This window comes from Lonchura striata, chromosome Z (genome assembly GCF_046129695.1).
Source record: "Lonchura striata isolate bLonStr1 chromosome Z, bLonStr1.mat, whole genome shotgun sequence".
Taxonomy (NCBI): Eukaryota; Metazoa; Chordata; class Aves; order Passeriformes; family Estrildidae; genus Lonchura; species Lonchura striata.
Window position 1 is genome coordinate 29,610,398 of NC_134642.1, and position 17,335 is coordinate 29,627,732.

The 17,335-nt window shown below is 40.0% G+C and overlaps 2 protein-coding genes across 2 annotated transcripts in view; one reads left to right on the forward strand and one right to left on the reverse strand.

Moving 5' to 3' along the window:
• Window positions 1–13,280: 13,280 nt before the first annotated feature.
• SMIM15 (small integral membrane protein 15) lies at window positions 13,281–14,773 on the forward strand. Its single transcript, XM_021534354.3, has 2 exons — window positions 13,281–13,416; window positions 14,132–14,773. The coding sequence occupies exon 2, from the start codon at window positions 14,159–14,161 to the stop codon at window positions 14,381–14,383; it is 225 nt and encodes a 74-aa protein (XP_021390029.1). The 5' UTR covers window positions 13,281–13,416; window positions 14,132–14,158; the 3' UTR covers window positions 14,384–14,773.
• Window positions 14,774–15,921: 1,148 nt separating this feature from the next.
• NDUFAF2 (NADH:ubiquinone oxidoreductase complex assembly factor 2) overlaps window positions 15,922–17,335 on the reverse strand; it is a 55,928-nt gene continuing 54,514 nt past the window's right edge. Inside the window, exon 4 of the mRNA XM_021534352.3 lies at window positions 15,922–17,006. Within this exon, the coding sequence (XP_021390027.2) occupies window positions 16,749–17,006 (258 nt within the window). The 3' untranslated portion in view covers window positions 15,922–16,748. The remainder of the gene's footprint in view (window positions 17,007–17,335) is intronic.

The window sequence follows — 17,335 nt, forward strand, 5'->3', positions numbered from 1 at the left end:
GTGGGACTTGGAAAGGTATCACAGTGACAGGGAAAGAATATTAAGACAAGCAAATGGACAGGCACCATGATGTTCCTTGAGTCAGTGAAGTTCTTTCTATGTGCTTTTCTTCATGGATATGCATGAGAGCATAAAATCCACCTCCACATTATATGACTCCAAGGAGATTCTGTTGCCAGGGTGCTGCAGCATTTTTCCCTACTTATATTGTTATTTGGGATAGCACTCACTTCAGAGACCAGACTGCTGTCCTTTATGTGATGGGCAAAAACTCATATTTATATAGAGATTTAGATATACAATGTTAGCATTAATAAAACTGGTTTTATTATAACTAAGGTTTTAGTTTTTATATGTCATAGATTTTTCTTTCCTTATTGGTATTTTTCCCTTATGCACAAACAGGTTAACCAAGTATGCATGTTAAAAATTGATTCCCTAATTTCTGCCATATGATTTCAATACAAAGACTTAATTTCCAGATGCAATGAAAAGACCTTTGTGCATATTTATAAAGGCTCTCCTTCATGTTTCTTTCTGGTTTACAAATTTCTTTCAAAGTAGCGTGGTCAATACCAAGTTGTTTATGATAAAGTGAGCAGAGATAAGCAGAGTTTCATGCTGGAAAGAGACAGGTAAAGAAAATATCTATATCTATATTGAAACACAAAAAATAGAAGAATGAAGTTGTGTTTATTTATGGAGACAAGGAGATATTTTGTTTTTACTAAATGTTTATGCTGTGTGAAAAGCAAGCCTGCTCTAGTAATGAAATGATGTAGTGCAAATTCATTTGACATTGGAGGAAAAACATTTACTGAATAGCATTCTATTGATTGTGAGGACTGCTATATTAGCTTTTTAAGATTTTTAAGGTGTCCAGTTTGAAAAGTATGAAACACTCATCTGAAGCACCTACATGGAGTAATGAGGGGGAGTCACGTCATTTTGTGTGGGAGGACTGTTACATCACATCGTGAGAAGAAGGAGGAGAAGAGCAGTACATACATTTGGGATTATCTGACTTGTATATTAATAGTAAGTTGTTTATGGATGGTCTACTCATATGATATTCCTTTAGCACTACACAAACAAGGAGGTATTTCCAGAGTTACAGTTTATTCTTTCCCAAACTGAATGTTTTAGCTAAGTCTAATAAATTTCACCCTTAAACCATCATTTCTTTCTAGCAGCTATAATGAGAAGTTAAGGCTCAATTGTAGCAGGTAGGCAAGAGGAATTCCTACGCCAACACTTGCTAGAGACACAGCTGAGTTAGAAGCACAGAAGAAAAATTCAGTGCATGAAGTAGAGGAAATGTGTGTGGAATGCGATTCAGGATGGGGATGGGATGGAACAGTACTAAGGGCAGATTTGGTCTGTCCCTGGAAGGCCCACTCCTGGCTGAAGGGATACAGAGCCAGCAGCTTGAGAGAGGAGGCCATAGAGACAAAAGTGATCTTTCAGAGGACAGCTGTTTTTCTGGCATAGCACCAAAATGCAAGTGTGCCTTCTTCAGCCTATAACGTTGTACAGAAGCTGTTGTGAGCTTCCACTTGAGCAGTCTTCTCTGACCTCCTCAATACCATTGGCAGCATCACCCATTTGCTCAGAAGCAATGGAAATCCAGGTGGTAAATATCACAATGCCTAGCAGAGCCAATTCAAATTAGAGACTCTAGAACAGGCTGGGTTACACAAAACACTTATTAGGTGACATTACAACTTAGTACATCTTTTCAAAGGATTGGAAAATAATATTAGAGTCAGATTTGGCTGATGTGCCCTAAAGTCTAGAGATGTCCCATGGGCCACCATCTGAAAACCTGCTCCTTATTATCCTCTCTCTCATCCCCTAAAGGCTCTGGATACAAAAGACTTGATGTGTTTCTGTTGTATGACAGATTAATTCCATGGATAGGTTACTGGTAATGCAGTTTGACACTACTGTCAAACAAATTTAACAGCCAGCTGCTATACCAACAATGGCAATTCCTCCCCACCTCTACTTGCTCTCACACCCTGGCACGTGGAAAGATGTGTTGGAAAAATCTCGCTGACTCGAGGGAGGAGAAGCAGTGGTGTGTGCATGGGAAATGCTAGCTCATAGGTCCTGCCCTTCACCTGAGGCAGCATTTGTCAACACAGCAGCACAATGGGTTAGAAAATTAGCTTATTATAAAAAATAAGTTTATTTGAACATTTGTCAGGGAACTGAAAAGCCATGGCAGTTTCAAATTTCTTAGCATCCAACGCAAAACTGAGCTTTGCTGCATTTAATTCACTTTGGAAGCAGAAAATGTAAAGAGAAATTTACACAATATGAGTGTCTGCAAACAGACTAATTCTATAAAGCTTATCCCACTTTATTTTATACTAACAGTCACAAATAGATGACTTCCAAGTATCCAGCTGTTTTGTTGATAAAAATCTTGTGGCAATCTAACCTAGGAAAGGCAATCTTTTAGCTTGCACCAAGAATTTTACAATAAAAATACTTTGAGTCTCTCTTAGTAGTTATACAGGGTCCTTCATATGGAAGAATACACAGCTAATAAAAACATAAAATATAAAATTCCCTATGATTCCTAAAAATTAATCTAAATAAAATTAATCTAAATAAAAACTGTCCCAAAACATACTTGTCTCAATTTCTGCTTTAGTCAAAGTGTAACTGCCCTGAACTAATGTAATTGTTTGTTTCAGGAGAAAGTTTCTGAAATAAAAGGAAAGCCCAGATTCTGATTTTTACTTTTAGGAAAGGCTGCAAAGTGTAAGAAATTAGATATTTCAATCAAGTCCACAAAGAAGATTGTGTCTGCCACAGTCTCTGCACACATCTTCAGTATTGGACCAAAGTACAGGCCCCTTATCACTGCATCATGTGTTCTAGGAAGAATAAATCTCAATCAAATAACAGGAAAAATCATGATCTCTTTCAGATGGTCACTTCAAATTCTGACTTCTATTTCATTTAGAATTCTCTTCTTTCAAATATCCAAACAATTTGAACCATATTTAATAAGTAAAAAACATTTTATTATATATACATTCTCTGTGAAGATGCATTTCTGTTTGAAATGCATCTTCTGGCCTTCAGATTTAGGAATGCTAAGCAATACTGAGAAGAAAGAATTACATATCCCTTATTTCCTTTTTTATATTTCTTGTATGTTATCACTAGATATGTGTTAGATATGGTCCAAAAGCAGAACCCCAAATATGATACTTCCCAAACTACTTGGGAGTTCAGGAATAAGGGAGTACTCCTTAAGTGAGGCCCTAAGCTCTGGGATCTGATTCCCCCTGGATTTAGAAACATTTCAGGCATGCTACATAGTTCCTCTTCTCTTGATGTTCAAAGAGGATGAGGCCTGAGAGATGGAAGGGCTGAAAATAATGAGGAACAACATAGGTGGGGTTTCAGAACACTGGTCCACAGAGTGCCTTTGTTTTTTGTGGGTGAATATGTCAACATTAGCATCAAGAACAGGAAATTCTGATGAACTGAAGCATGCACTGGAGCCTCAAAAGCTTTCACCAGGCTAGATGCTGACAGGTGCTTAGAGCTGTGGGGCACTGTACACCTTTTACTTGTTCCAAAATGAAGATATAATTAAATCAAATATACCAAATAAATGCACTTGCTAAATAATACACACGTATGCAAGATATAGCTAGAGGCATGCTGCTGCTCTGGCTGGTTTCTGGCAGCTTCTCTCAACTACTAGCACTAAAAGCACTAAACTGTGTAACTTAAAGGTGTATGAGTGATTTAGAGAGACACTAGTATATCCTTATACACTACAAAATCAAATTGGTGCTGCAGAAATCAAATTAATACATAAAAATTAATGTAGACTGTAAAAAGAAAGCAGCCCACTATGTTGTCCCTTTTTTTTGTAATGAGAAAAAGTTACATGCAATGTTTGAGTGATTTGTGATCAACTAGAATAACATTCTCAAATATCATAAATCACAACTGAGAAATATTCAGACAATAATGCTAAAGTAATACTGAAGTGGTCTGGAAGCTGAAGTGTTCTGAGCTGTATCTAGTTTCAGCAACCTGTGGAGTAATTTAGTGCATTGTATTTATATTCTTAATGTTAACCTAAAAAGTAATAAACAATTATATACAATTTTCACTTCCCAACAAAAATCAAAACAATAAAAAGCTTTAACATAAATGCAGTAATACTAGCTACAAGGACAGACATATTCATATTTTGGCTACTTTACATAATGCAAAAAAAATACCAGGGCATTAAAGAAGATATAAATGCAGATAGGGCTAGGTCCCTCTCAAATAAGTTTTGGTCTAATGAAGAATTGTGCTTATAGTATTAAACTTCCTCTTATTTTACCACTTTCTGCATAGACATTAAATGAATTGCCTCTGGTGTTCATATAGGATAATTCCAAGTGTCTTTAAAATAGCAGTGGTAGACATTTTTATTAATTGTCCTTTCATATTGCATGATCATATAATACACATCCCCATATACAGTATGATAGAACACTATTGTGTTTATATATGTGTTCATATACATATATATGTATATTATATATGAACATATATGCATATAGTTATATATTTGCCTCGCTTATTACAGACAACAGTGCAGTTCAGTTTTGACTGTGGTATGCTACATCTTGGTATCTGAAGTTTTGATATTATGCAATTCAATAGCCTATTAGGGTGTAAGAGTGAAAAATTACAGAGATCTCTGAAAATAAGTTTGCCATTTCCTATCTTGAACATTACTAAAATTAGATCTTTAATAATCCACCAGCACATACATTTTTATAAGCATTCTCATTACAGACAACCCCAGCTAGAAAAGAAGTGGGGCCATTGTAGTACTCCTGAGATGCAGTCAAAGAAGTTTCTGTATAGAACACCAATTATTTAAGATCTGCAATCAAGATCAAAGTGCAACGTGCTTACAAGAAAATGTCTCAGAGATGATGAATAAAGTGATGCACTCTAATGCAGAAGGTAAATGTCAAAACCTCATGTGCTCCATACTTACTGACCACTGCACTGAACTGGCCAACTTTTCAAAAAAACAAAAGCTCAGATAATAAAAAATTAGCTCCAAGTGAATACTAAATTATACCATTTCATGAAATCACTACCTTGTTACATTTGCATTTACTATGTTGCTTTCAATATATTTTTTGTTTTCAACAGATTTTTTTCAATAGACTTTGCACAGCCTATAGTTGATTGAAAGTCATAGTTGTCACCACATTCTGTTGGAGAACTTTCCCACACAATTTCTATAAACAACATATTATTTTGCATTCTTTTATAGGGGTGGAGAAACTTGATGTACTAGTGTTTTGTCCAATGTCTTTGGAGAGGTGGCCCATTCATTCTCCAATCCAATGTCACATTTGAGAAAGTATAAAAGTTGGAGTTGGAGAATAAACTTCCTTCTTTACCTTGCAAAGAGCAGGTGGCTCGCGTCGTGCTTTCACGTGTCCTATAGTGACACATAGTCTTTTAAAAGTTGCTTCCAGTGAACATACTGGAATCAGGACTGAAGATTTCTGAAAAAATCATATTTGATTGTGACTTATCAGCACCTCTTAGGAAGGATTGCTGATTTCTATCCAAAGGGCCAATATCATACAACTTCTTGAATCCCAAGTTCTGCCATATGGCAGCAAAGTGGTGGTATTTAACTTACACATTTTTTTCTACCTATGATTTATGGGACTATTAATATAGGCATTTCCTATGAAGGAATCAACAAACCCACCAGAGTGGCACCCCAAACCTCAGTTACAAGATGTTTTATACTTCTCTGGCTCCACCAGAAGGTTAAAGAAAGAAAATATTATCTGAGAGTATATCCTCACTGGTCAGCCACTGCCAGCATTAAGAGATCTCATCTGAATCCCTGATATAGGGGATTGGGACACAACTGTTTTGTACTTTTTGAGGAAAGCACTGTGGAAGGAAGAAGTTCTCCTACATGTTTTACCTGACTATATGCATCTGTTTTAATTTATTGTCTTCCTGAGGCACAGGCATTTTGTAAAGCACTTGCCCAACATGAAATTCAGCAATCATCTCTAAGCAATTCACACAGACCTCTCCTCTGCCTTCAACTTTTTTTTTTTTCCTGCAGGTTACCTCAACTTCTTTGTTTCTGCAAGTTCTCCAGTGGTGTAAAATGAAGATGCAGCTCCCAAAAAAGCCCATCAATTTAATACCTGCCACCTAGACTGATGGAAACAACAATGATTTTATGAGTATCTTTTGCATCATGCTTCTCAATGTCATTTTTGTGAGTTTGACTCTCATTCCAATCAAGTCAATAGGAAATATAACACCAACATGGGCAAGGCAGAATTGGACTAGGAGTTATGAATATACTTCATCTGACCAAGATGTCTGAGGCCTGATCTTTCCTCTGCTTGGAGCAGTTTGTGGGTATCACCAGAATTCACATCTCTTTTTCTTCATGTTTCCAAAACACAGAGAGAAAAATTTCCTATAGAAATGTTTCAGCAACTAAATAAACACAATGAGCACAGAGAAGTTAAAACTTCAGGACTGAGTATAAATATTCTTGACTGCTTAAAAATATTTTAAGAGTGAAAAGTAGGGGCCATGCTTCTTCCTGCCTTGAAAAGGACTGTGACTAATGTGAACAATGCTTTTAAATCAGAGAAGGAAAAATTGTGCCTTCTGTTTTTTGGAATATTTCCTTGATATTTTTGATGAAGTGAAAGCTCTCCTTGGAGGAAAAACATTGCCTCCTATAATGCATGCCTGATGGCAGTAGGGAAGAAAAGGCTTCCCTTTCAGAAGCAAATTGGAGGAAAAAGCATAAAATTTAAGGAGAGAAATTAAACAAAACTTGGAATGCAAAAATAGTTCTAGTCATGCAGGTGTTTCTTTGTTCACAGTTTACACAGTCTCAGAATCAAGGACATTGTGTCATATTAGGCTGAGGGAGTTTTGAAATGTGAGAGCAGTAATTCAGTATCCACATGACATAAAAGGCTGGGCTGAATCACAGCCTTCAAACACATTATGAAACACTTCCATACAAAAAGGATGTCATAGCCCTTGGCTTTCTCCAGTAAACATTATATAATGTGTAAAATAACAGAACAAACAACTTGGACAGGTGTGACACAGAGCATGAACACCTACCTCATCATTCAAGGTAGATGAAACATACCATTGTTGGGAAATAAAGTGAATCAGACTCACAAAGAGTCCTGTCTCTTAATCGGGAGGATCGTTACACAATGTCACATAATAGTGAATAAGACTTCAAAAGCAATAGCAATAAAATTATGTTTTTTAATTGTAAATAAAAACGATGTAGACAAAAATTTTCTTTAGGTGCCACCATCAACAGGCATTGTTGCCACTAGGAGCACCAGTTTCAATTTAACAGAATATTCACTAAACATGTAACAGATGAAGTCCCCTGCAGCCACCTAGTCTACATGCTGTTTGATTCTGGCTACAGGCAGAACAGTTCACCTTATCATGGCCAAAACCACAGCTGTGAATCTTAATTTCTTTCTCTAGACATCAAAGGAAGGCAACTGAAATTAAATAGATCTGTATGGGATGTTGGAATACTGAGATTTCTTAGGGCCCCAAATGCATCTCTTCTCCAGGAACCATGGTCAAGTATTGTTCAGAGTTTTTCACACCTCAATATATGAAGAACACCAAACCATTAGAGTATGTCCAGAGAACAGTGGCCATGATGGTGAAAGATCCTGAGGATAAATCTTTGGAGCAGCAGCTAAGTTCTCTTGGATTCTTTGGCTTGAAGAAGATAAAGGTGAGGTGTGACCTCCTGGCAGACTACAACTTCCTCTAGGAGAGCAGGGAAGGGGATAGTCCTGATCTCCTTTCTCTGGTCCAAGCGATAGGACACAAGGAATTGGAACCAAGCTGCATTAATGTCCCATCAGATGGGACATTATGAAATGGTTCTTCACTGAAAGGATGGCAAATCACTCGAACAGACTCCCCAGGGAAATGATCATGACAAAAAGCTTGCCAGGTTCAAGGAGCATATGGATGATACTTTAGTCATCATTAGGTTAAGTTTTAAGCAGACCTCTGAGGAGCAGAGACTTGGGCTTGACGATCCTGCAAGCTTCCTTTCAACTGGAGATATTCCATGTTTCTCTGATTCTGTGATTTAGCTGCCAAAGGCTCAAGCTCACCACTGGCTTCATGCAGCTCTGTGACCTTGAGTCAGAGGTATGCTTAGAAAGAGTGGTGTGAGAAATAGCTGTATGTGGTGGGGTTGTGTCCACTTTTGCTGTAGAGCAGCTTCTCAGCTCTTGCCTTGTCTCAACTTGTGCTTGGTCTTCAATCTTCCAGCCTCTTGGCCCTGATCCTGACCTGATCATTTAATATTTTGTGTTGGTCTTGGACTGCCTCGTTCCTACAGGCTTGCCTGGTGGTCTGGTCTGCGAGCTGAGCCTCAATGCCATCACTAGACCTGCTCTGCTCTTCGTGCTCAGGTACTGTGGGACTGCACCCATGCCAGTGTCCTGCCTGCCTCCACCCCTGGCTTGCCTGCTCTCAAACTGGCCTGCCCTTACTGCTTCCTGCTCAGTACAGCAGGGATCCTTTGGAGGGTACAGAATAAATCCCCATGCTGGTTCTGTGGGCAGAGCTCTTAAAAAGCATGAATACAGCAAGGAACACCTCTACCTTTAAAAGCATACCTGACCTCTTACATAGAATTTCTGCTACCAAGGGAGTCAGATGAGCATTTGAATCTACTTCTCTTCTAAGTCTTAGAATGGAGAAACAATTGAGGGAAATGGACCTGATTTTGTTGCAATGTTAAACATCCTGACAGCAGCTTTTGGATGTCTGAGCTTTGTAAGCTAATCTGTCAAGCTCATTCAAACAAATCAGATGTATGCTACTGTATTTGGTGACAGACTAAGTTATACAAGTTTAGCTGGTTGTTTTTTCTTAGTGATGTTATTCTAAAAGTACACTCCATATGTTTGAAACTTAGAAGTGGGCCTAATATTGGCAAGGGCAGACAAGCTGACACCTATCAAAATGCTGTGTCATGAACAAATCAGTTTCAAGAACAGACATTTTTACATTTGCAAAACTGACCCCCACTGTTATGATGAAGGTAAATTTATGTCCATGAGATTTCTCAGCTGTGAAGGCTCTAGTAAGAACACTATTTCCTATAATCTGAAGAAGGAATAAATGACTACAAATTCCATAGTAGTGGAATTACTTTTCTGATTATCTTTTGAGCATGCAGTACAATTTAAACATGTGATCCTGAGGTTGACATACTCCAGATAACAAAATCAGCATCAAAATGGCTGATGTTTAGATATGATAATTGTGGGCATGTGTCCTTAGGTTTAATCATTCTTCTTTGCTAAGAATGAGCTGAAAAGCTTTTAGCTTTAGGTGTTTTAATTTTAGCAGGGAAACTAAGTAAGGGAACATATTAGAATTTTCTTTTTGTTTTGCTAAAGACTTGTTTGCTAACAAGAAGAAGGCAAGAGGGATGTACACCTAATGCTACAGACTGTTAAAGCATTCCATTTCATAGAGCTAAGAATCCACATATTGAATTACTACACCTACAATAAGAAGAAATGAAAGCTAGATTAAGGCATGATACACTTTAGTTCTTCAGTTATGTTATTCATTACAACAGTAGTAAAAACAATGCTATTACATTAATGAGACCACCTAGAGTACAGAAGCATTTGATCATTCTTTAATCAAATATCAGACAAATGTACTTCTGTGTTCTGTAACCTTCTTAAGATACAAAAGCATGCAGCATATTAATCTTTGGGTCTTGCACTATCCCAACATGTCCTGTCCTTGAATATATATAGGAGTAGGACAATTTATAAGGGTTGTTTGAAGTTAATTTAGTACATCAGCAGTATTAATCATGATTTTCACCACTTTTGTCTTGGATACTCAGACCTAACTGTAGGGAATGACAGCCAAACTACAAATATTTGGGTTTGATAATGCAATTTACAGAATAAAGATAGACTACAAATCCACTTCAACATGAAACACCAAAGTTCTTAAAGATTTCTAGCAGAAAAAGAATCCTTAATCCCCAGTGCTGCATAGATTTGTTGGCTTAAGTACAATTGTAAAAAAAAGAATGTTTATTGGCTGGCACATACTGTGAATATATCATTCATGGTCAAAAAACTGCAAAGCTTTCACAGAGTAGCTATTCAATAGGGTGGAGAAAAAATAAACAGTCTTTTTGCTTTATAAAACTCCAAAAATCCCCCACCATTGTGCAATGTCACAGGAATTCCAATTAGCTCTTCTAGGAACAGAGATATGCAGAAAGTGGACTACACCATGCTCAGCACATCAGTAAGTACACATAAGGATTACTAGACAATTCATTCTGTATGCAGAAAAAAACCCTAGCCTCAAGGCTAAGGATAAGTTTATCCTTAGACTGAACTAATGAGACAAAGGTAGCTAGAGATTACACTGAGAGAAATATTTAGCAGCTTCTTTATACAGAAAGATTCTGGACTACTGACACATGTCAACACATCTGAGTGAAATGAATACATTTACTCACAGCTTGTCTTCACCACACACAGCCAAACACTTCACAGACCCTTCAGTTACCGTTGGTGTGAGAAAAGCTTTGCTTTCATCCGAGTAACTCCCCCATTTTTCATGTCTGTATTGCATTCCCAGCATTGTATCTTATTTTATTATTCCTGGATTTTTGGAGTGCTGCTTCCACTTCCCTGCCCACTCCCTCATTGTGATCTTTGATCAGTGGATCCTTCCCTGAGAGTTACAAAAATTAATGACACACTTAAAATACACACAGGCACATACATAACCATAAATAACAGAACAGGGTCATTTAAAGGAATTCTATATTAGATGTAAAAGAAAGTGCAGATTTGCAAGGCTCAGTGACAAAACTACACTTAACATAAAACACGCTCAATGTGGTCTTTTAAAGTACTCTGATGAAGTACTAAGGGTTGTCACGTTTTGTGAAAGTTATAGTTAATTCTGAAATTTCTGCTCTCTCTTTGACAACAGCTGATGAATTCAGAAAACCAAAACAAGTATCCTGATCTACCACGGCCTTGTAGTTGAATTATTCTGAATTTTGTAAAGTGCAAGTCACAAATGAAGCCTCCCCATCTGGGAGTATTCCCATAACACCTCCTCATTCCTATTAAAGATGCACTGCAGCTTTCAGTCAAGGTGGTAGTCTGGGCTGGCTTTCACAGATCTTAAAAGCAGCAAAATGATTACGTACAAGACTTGTACTACTTTGCCAATATAACGAGTGAATAGCTTCACAAACTGTTAGGAGGAGAAGGACAGCAGGAGAAGTAATTATGTAAGATCTATGTTTCAAATCCCTTCTTTTTCTTCCCTGCCACAATGAATCAGGTACTTTTCCTTTTTAAAACAATAAGGAAGAGAAAAAAATTGAAAGGCAGACAGAACAGACAATTTCTTTTATATGAAAGACTGGAAGGAGAAATTAATTTTGCAATGGTTATATTAAAAAGCTTGTATATAGCTGCTGACTATGTCAGTGCTTGTTTTGGAAGCTGTATCTGAATTTGACATTCAAGCATCAGAACTGTGTCCCCTCTAGCCGAATACACAATTTTACCAGAAATAGAATATACTTATGTAATACCCACCTACTTTTAACTTAGCTATGCAGCATGCAAAAACTTCTTATCGTGATACCATTAGATACAATATTTCAGAAACAGTACCTAAGTTCCAATAAATTGATATAGTTATACTCTGCCAAGATTTACAAACTACAGACCAAGCAGGGACACATAACTTCTCTAACAGTTTTAATGCTCACATAAATGGCTGAGTAACACAAGTACAGAGATGCATGTCAGATAGCTTCCAAAGATCTTGGAGTTTTTGGGGGTCCTGGACTGGAATCTACCCAACATTATTTCAATTTACAAAAAGGGCATGAGGGAAGATCTAGGAAGGCCTCTTGGTACAGTCTCAGTACCTGGAAAAAACATGGAGAAGATCACACTGGCCGCAGTTGAAAGGCACTTGAAAAACAATGCAATCATCACGCAGATCAACAAAGTTTCACAGAAGGAAAGTCCTGTTTGACAAGGTTACCTACCTAGTGGTTGAAGGGAAGGACATGGATGTAAGAATTCGTAAGTTTGGGTTAAGCCTTCAGTTGCTGTCCTTCACAGCATCCTCCTGCAGGTGTTGTCCAGCAGTGGGTTCACCCAGTGCTGCTGAAGGCCTGGCTGAAGCGCGGAGCCCAGCGGGATGCAGTGACTGGGGCTGCCAGCGGTGCTCCTCAGGCGCAATTCTGAACAACGTGCTGTACCCTTTGCTTGGCCCTGAAGTGGCCAGCCAGTTGTACCAGGTAATAGTTGTAGGTACCTTTCAAAAGAACTATCCTATCCAATCCTACACTATCCTATCCTGTCCTCAAAAGACACTACAAGAGGCTGACCACAACAGACAGGTTTTTAATAAAAACACACAAATAACGCAATTTTTCACATCGCAAAAAACTGCATTCCGCGGTCTGCTCCCCATCGTTCTTCGCGCTGAGCGGCCTCAGCACGGCCGAGCGCAGGGAGACGCCACGGGGCTCCGGCTCTGCCGAGAGCTGCATTCCAGTTTCCGGAGGCACAACGAGAACGACCCATCCGGGTACCTCGGAAACGCCCTCTTCCCGGCTTACAGATTTTGATTAGCGGAGCGCCGAGCCCTCCCGGCGGGCCGGGCAGGGCCGGGGCGGGCAGGGGCGGGCCGGGCCGGGCAGGGGCGGGCCCGGCCGGGCAGGGCGGGGCAGGCGGGCGGGCTCTGCTCGCTGCCGCCCGGCCGGGCAGGGCGGGGCGGCGGGCGGGCCCGGCCGGGCAGGGCGGGGCGGCGGGCGGGCTCTGCTCGCTGCCGCCCGGCCGGGCAGGGCGGGGCGGCGGGCGGGCCCGGCCGGGCAGGGCGGGGCGGCGGGCGGGCTCTGCTCGCTCCCGCCCGGCCGGGCAGGGCGGGGCGGCGGGCGGGCTCTGCTCGCTGCCGCCCGGCCGGGCAGGGCGGGGCAGGCGGGCGGGCTCTGCTCGCTCCCGCCGGGCCGGGCAGGGCGGGGCGGCGGGCGGGCTCTGCTCGCTCCCGCCCGGCCGGGCAGGGCGGGGCGGGCGCCTCCTTCCTGTTTCCGCTCGGGATCCCGGCGCCGCCAGGGCCGCGGTACCGCGGGGCAGCGGCGGGCGGCGGCGGCCCCGGGAGCGCGGCTCGGGCTGGGCGGCGGGGGACATCGCCGTCGTCTGGCGGCCCGCCCGCGTGTTCTCTCCGCAGGAGCTCGGTCGCCCTTCCGCCGCTCGGCAGGCCCGGAGGGTGCCGGGGCCGCAGGTGAGGCGGTGCCGGCCGAGGGGGCGGCAGGCTCGCAGGGAGGCGGCAGAGCCGCTCGCAGGGAGGCGGCAGAGCCGGCAGCGCCGCGGGTTCGGCTGCCGCCAGCTCAGTACCCAGAGCGCCGCCGGGGCTCCCTCACGTCCCTGCTGAGACCTACAGAGATAAACCCACCAAGCTGGGCTTTCCTTCACTTCAGACAACCACAAACCGCACTTTTTTCCCGTTTAGCAATGCAGTCTTGGTAGCATTTGCAGCTCTGTTGGATTAAACGCCTAATTATTCTATAAGTGTGAACTTTAACGTTGGATGGATGCTTTGTATTACACTTTCACATACTGTGCACTGCTTTTAACTTCTAGCAAAAATGATCTTGCCCTTTGATAGTGAGCAAGAACAACTTACATTAAAATGGTACTTGGTATCACAAAATCGATAGGGTTGGAAGGGACCTCTGGAGATCATCCAGTCCAACCACACTGCCAAGGCAGGGTCACCTAGAGCAGGTGTCACAGGAACCCGTCAGTGTGAGCTTTGTGTATCTCCAGAGGGAGACTCCATAACTTCCTTGGGTAGCTTTTCCAGTGCTCAGCTACCCTCAGTGTAAACTTGTTCTTCCCCATCTGAAGGTGGAATTTCTTGTGTTCTGTTCTTGTGTGTGTATGTGTGCTTTTATTTTGCTGCGTACTCAGAAATTATTTTTGTAAATATTCTACAGGGTTTTCTCAATAGGAAAACAGAAAAGATGTTCGATATTAAGGCTTGGGCCGAGTACATCGTGGAGTGGGCTGCCAAGGACCCCTATGGCTTTCTGACGACCGTGATCTTGGCTCTCACGCCGCTGTTTGTAATTAGTGCGGCGCTGTCATGGAAGCTTGCAAAAATGATTGAGGCCCGGGAACGAGAGCTGAAGAAGAAACAGAAACGCCAGGAGAACATTGCAAAGGCGAAACGAACAAAGAAGGATTAAATGGGCAAAAATGGCCTTCCTTGTGCAAAGAATCCACTTTTAAAATGAAATACTTGTACATTTTGTGTTGCAACTGTCCTTTGATACTTGATCCTGTTATTTCTTGAAGTATGAAATTTAATACTTCCAGTGTATTTTTTTCCTGCTGATTTGCGTTAAAATTTGCCCAAGTGACACTTGTTAGAGTAATTAAATTTACTACTTGTATTCTAGTGCAGGTTGCTTTTCTAAATTTGCATGTTAGATTAAAAAATTAACCTCTTGGTGGCTCTGGAGGTAGATTATTATTTTTCCTCTTAGCTGAGCTATGACTTAACAAGTATCTTTAAATTGTCAAGTTTAGGGGAAAATTTCAAGTTTAAGAAAAAATAATAAACTGGATTAAAGAAATGCAAGTTTCGGCGTACCTTGAGCAGACAAGGTAGCTGTAGCATTAGTTAGCAGACATGACTGATTTCATTTAAGGTCACTGCATGGCTGTGTGTGCCCATAGTGGCTGCTGCAGTGTCTTTGATGGTGCTGCTTGTCTGCAGAAATAACCTACCTTAGCCTTTCCTGTTTCCTGAACTACAAGCCATCAACAGCCTTTAACTCAGCCCAAATTCTAGGAAACTGATTGTTGTTATTAGCTTAATTTCTCTTGAGGCATTTGTGTTCTATAAAATACAGTACTGTTGTTTGATCTTCCCGAACAATTACCTGAATACTCCACCTGTAACTAATTTGTTTTTGCCTTCATAAATTCTTCATGCCTCAAAGAATAGCCATAAGTTGGGTGAGACCAAAGACCCAGGTGGCTTAGTGTTCTGCTGTAACTGATAGCTGTGTAAGGATGATGCACAAGATTGTGACAGTACTTCTGGTGACAGTAACCTCCTGGCTACCTTTGATCTAAAACTTGAGTTTAAGTAGGATTTTTGTTCTCATGACCCTTGAAATTTGGCTGCCTTACAGGTTGCAAGATGCTGACATAGAAAAAAAAGTCAGGTTTGTGTTGTAAATACTTCAAAATTATTTGACTTTCCAATTAATCTCTTCTTAATATAATTGATTATTTTTTCAAAGGCTAATTTTTTAATGATAGTCTGTGGTGGCCTCTACGTAGTCTAGTTCAAAAGAGCTTGTAGCAGTCATTAAGATTTTACATTTTGCGTATTTCTAAACAGCAGCATGGAGTATTCTAGCAGATACTCTTTGATCAGGTTTAAAAGTAAAACCTTTAAATAATACCATTGTTAAAATGAAGAGACCTACAGAGCTGGCTGACACCAAGGGGGATCAGAAATGGGGAGTCTCACTGAAAATACTTTTAAGTGTGAAGTTGATCCCCTTTCAATTTCGTTGGTAAAAGCAAGCATTACTAGAATATGACATTTGGGGATTTTATAAATATGTGAGATTAAATCTCCATGTTTTGTATGAAGTGTTGTCAATATGTGTGTGTTCGACCTTTGATACCTACATAGCTTGAAACACAGGGAAGAAAACTGATGAGGGATACACTCCGTAAATAAATTTGATACTTTTTGAAAAAAAAATTGTGTCTTTATTTTTATTTGAAGTTCTCATACATCATCTCTAAGCAAATAATCTGCAAATTTTATGTAAACTATGGCTAGAATGATCTAATCATCTAGGGAAGTCCATGGATACACCAAGAATAAAAACTAATATTTTTTTTAAATATTCATGACAGTCCCATGTCCCAGACCTAGTGTTATTTTCCAGGAGCTTTATCAATCTTCTATTATAGCAGTTATATGTATTTTAACTGATTTTACCCTGTGCAAATTGCTGTCTGCAAATCAAACATTCAAATATGTTGACTGTTTTAAAATCAAACATTCAAATATGTTGACTGTTTTAAGAATGTCTCTATGATGAGTACAGTGCATAATCAGTGCAGTGTCAATAGTGATTCCTGTTAATGAAATCAACTTTTCCGTCTACTTGCCAATGGAAAGCATGCTGGCACTGCCAAGGGATTTATTCCAAAGAGAATAAATGGCCAAGGCTGGGAAAAATGCAAGTGTACAGACAATTCTTACATTAAGAATAGTTTTAAAACTAAATTAATCTTCAAGGAAAAAAGCAATTTAGACTTTAAGAAAATTTAGATAGTCTTTTAACTATGAATTGAAGAGTAACTGATGAACAGCAACTGTCAAAACCAAACTTAGTAACATACCCTGTTTTTCACTAAACCCAAATGCTTTACATACTTTGTCATGATCAAGCCTATTTGAACAGTTCTGCAAAAGTAACTGAAGCTGCTATAACACTACTTTATTGTACTCTTGTATATAACAGCTATGCATGTTATCTGTTGAAATATTAATCCATTAATATCTGTCCATTAAATTGCTTATTTATTTTGACTACTACCACTGCCTGGTGGCATCCAGGCACCTGGCTGGAAGGTATTTGCAGTGCTTGTGGGGTCTTGTGAGGGCTCCTTCTTTCCATAGTAAGGGGCAGATGCGTGGCCTTTAACCTGAGTATGACCTGGTTCAGCAACAAGTCCTTCCTCATACTCTTTGGCCTGAAGCAGCTTATCCTTTTCAGATACATCCTTGACTTTCTGCTTCATTTCTTCTCTATAATTTTCATTCCTAAGAATCTCCTAAAAACACAGTAGAAAGATAATTAAGATTTAATAAGATAATTAAATCAGAAGCAAAGGCAATATACAGTGTCGCAAAAAAACATTTTAAACAGTCATTTCTTTTCTTAATTTTATAACCCACATTTGCAGGTATTAAAGTAAAATAAAATGTGGCAAATTTGTTTGGTTTTCCACAACTTCAAATTCAACCCTAACTGTATTGTGGTGTCCACCTCACTATTCTATTGGAGCAAAAAGAAGAAATTTGGAAATTAAATACATCAACAAATGTGAAAGTACATTAACAATAAGGCTACTTTTTGCATTGTTTTCTATGTAGGAGTTGA

What these genes read in the sequence shown, in the direction of transcription:
- SMIM15 (XM_021534354.3), top strand. Translation starts at nt 14,159, where the DNA reads ATGTTCGATATTAAGGCTTGGGCCGAGTACATCGTGGAGTGGGCTGCC.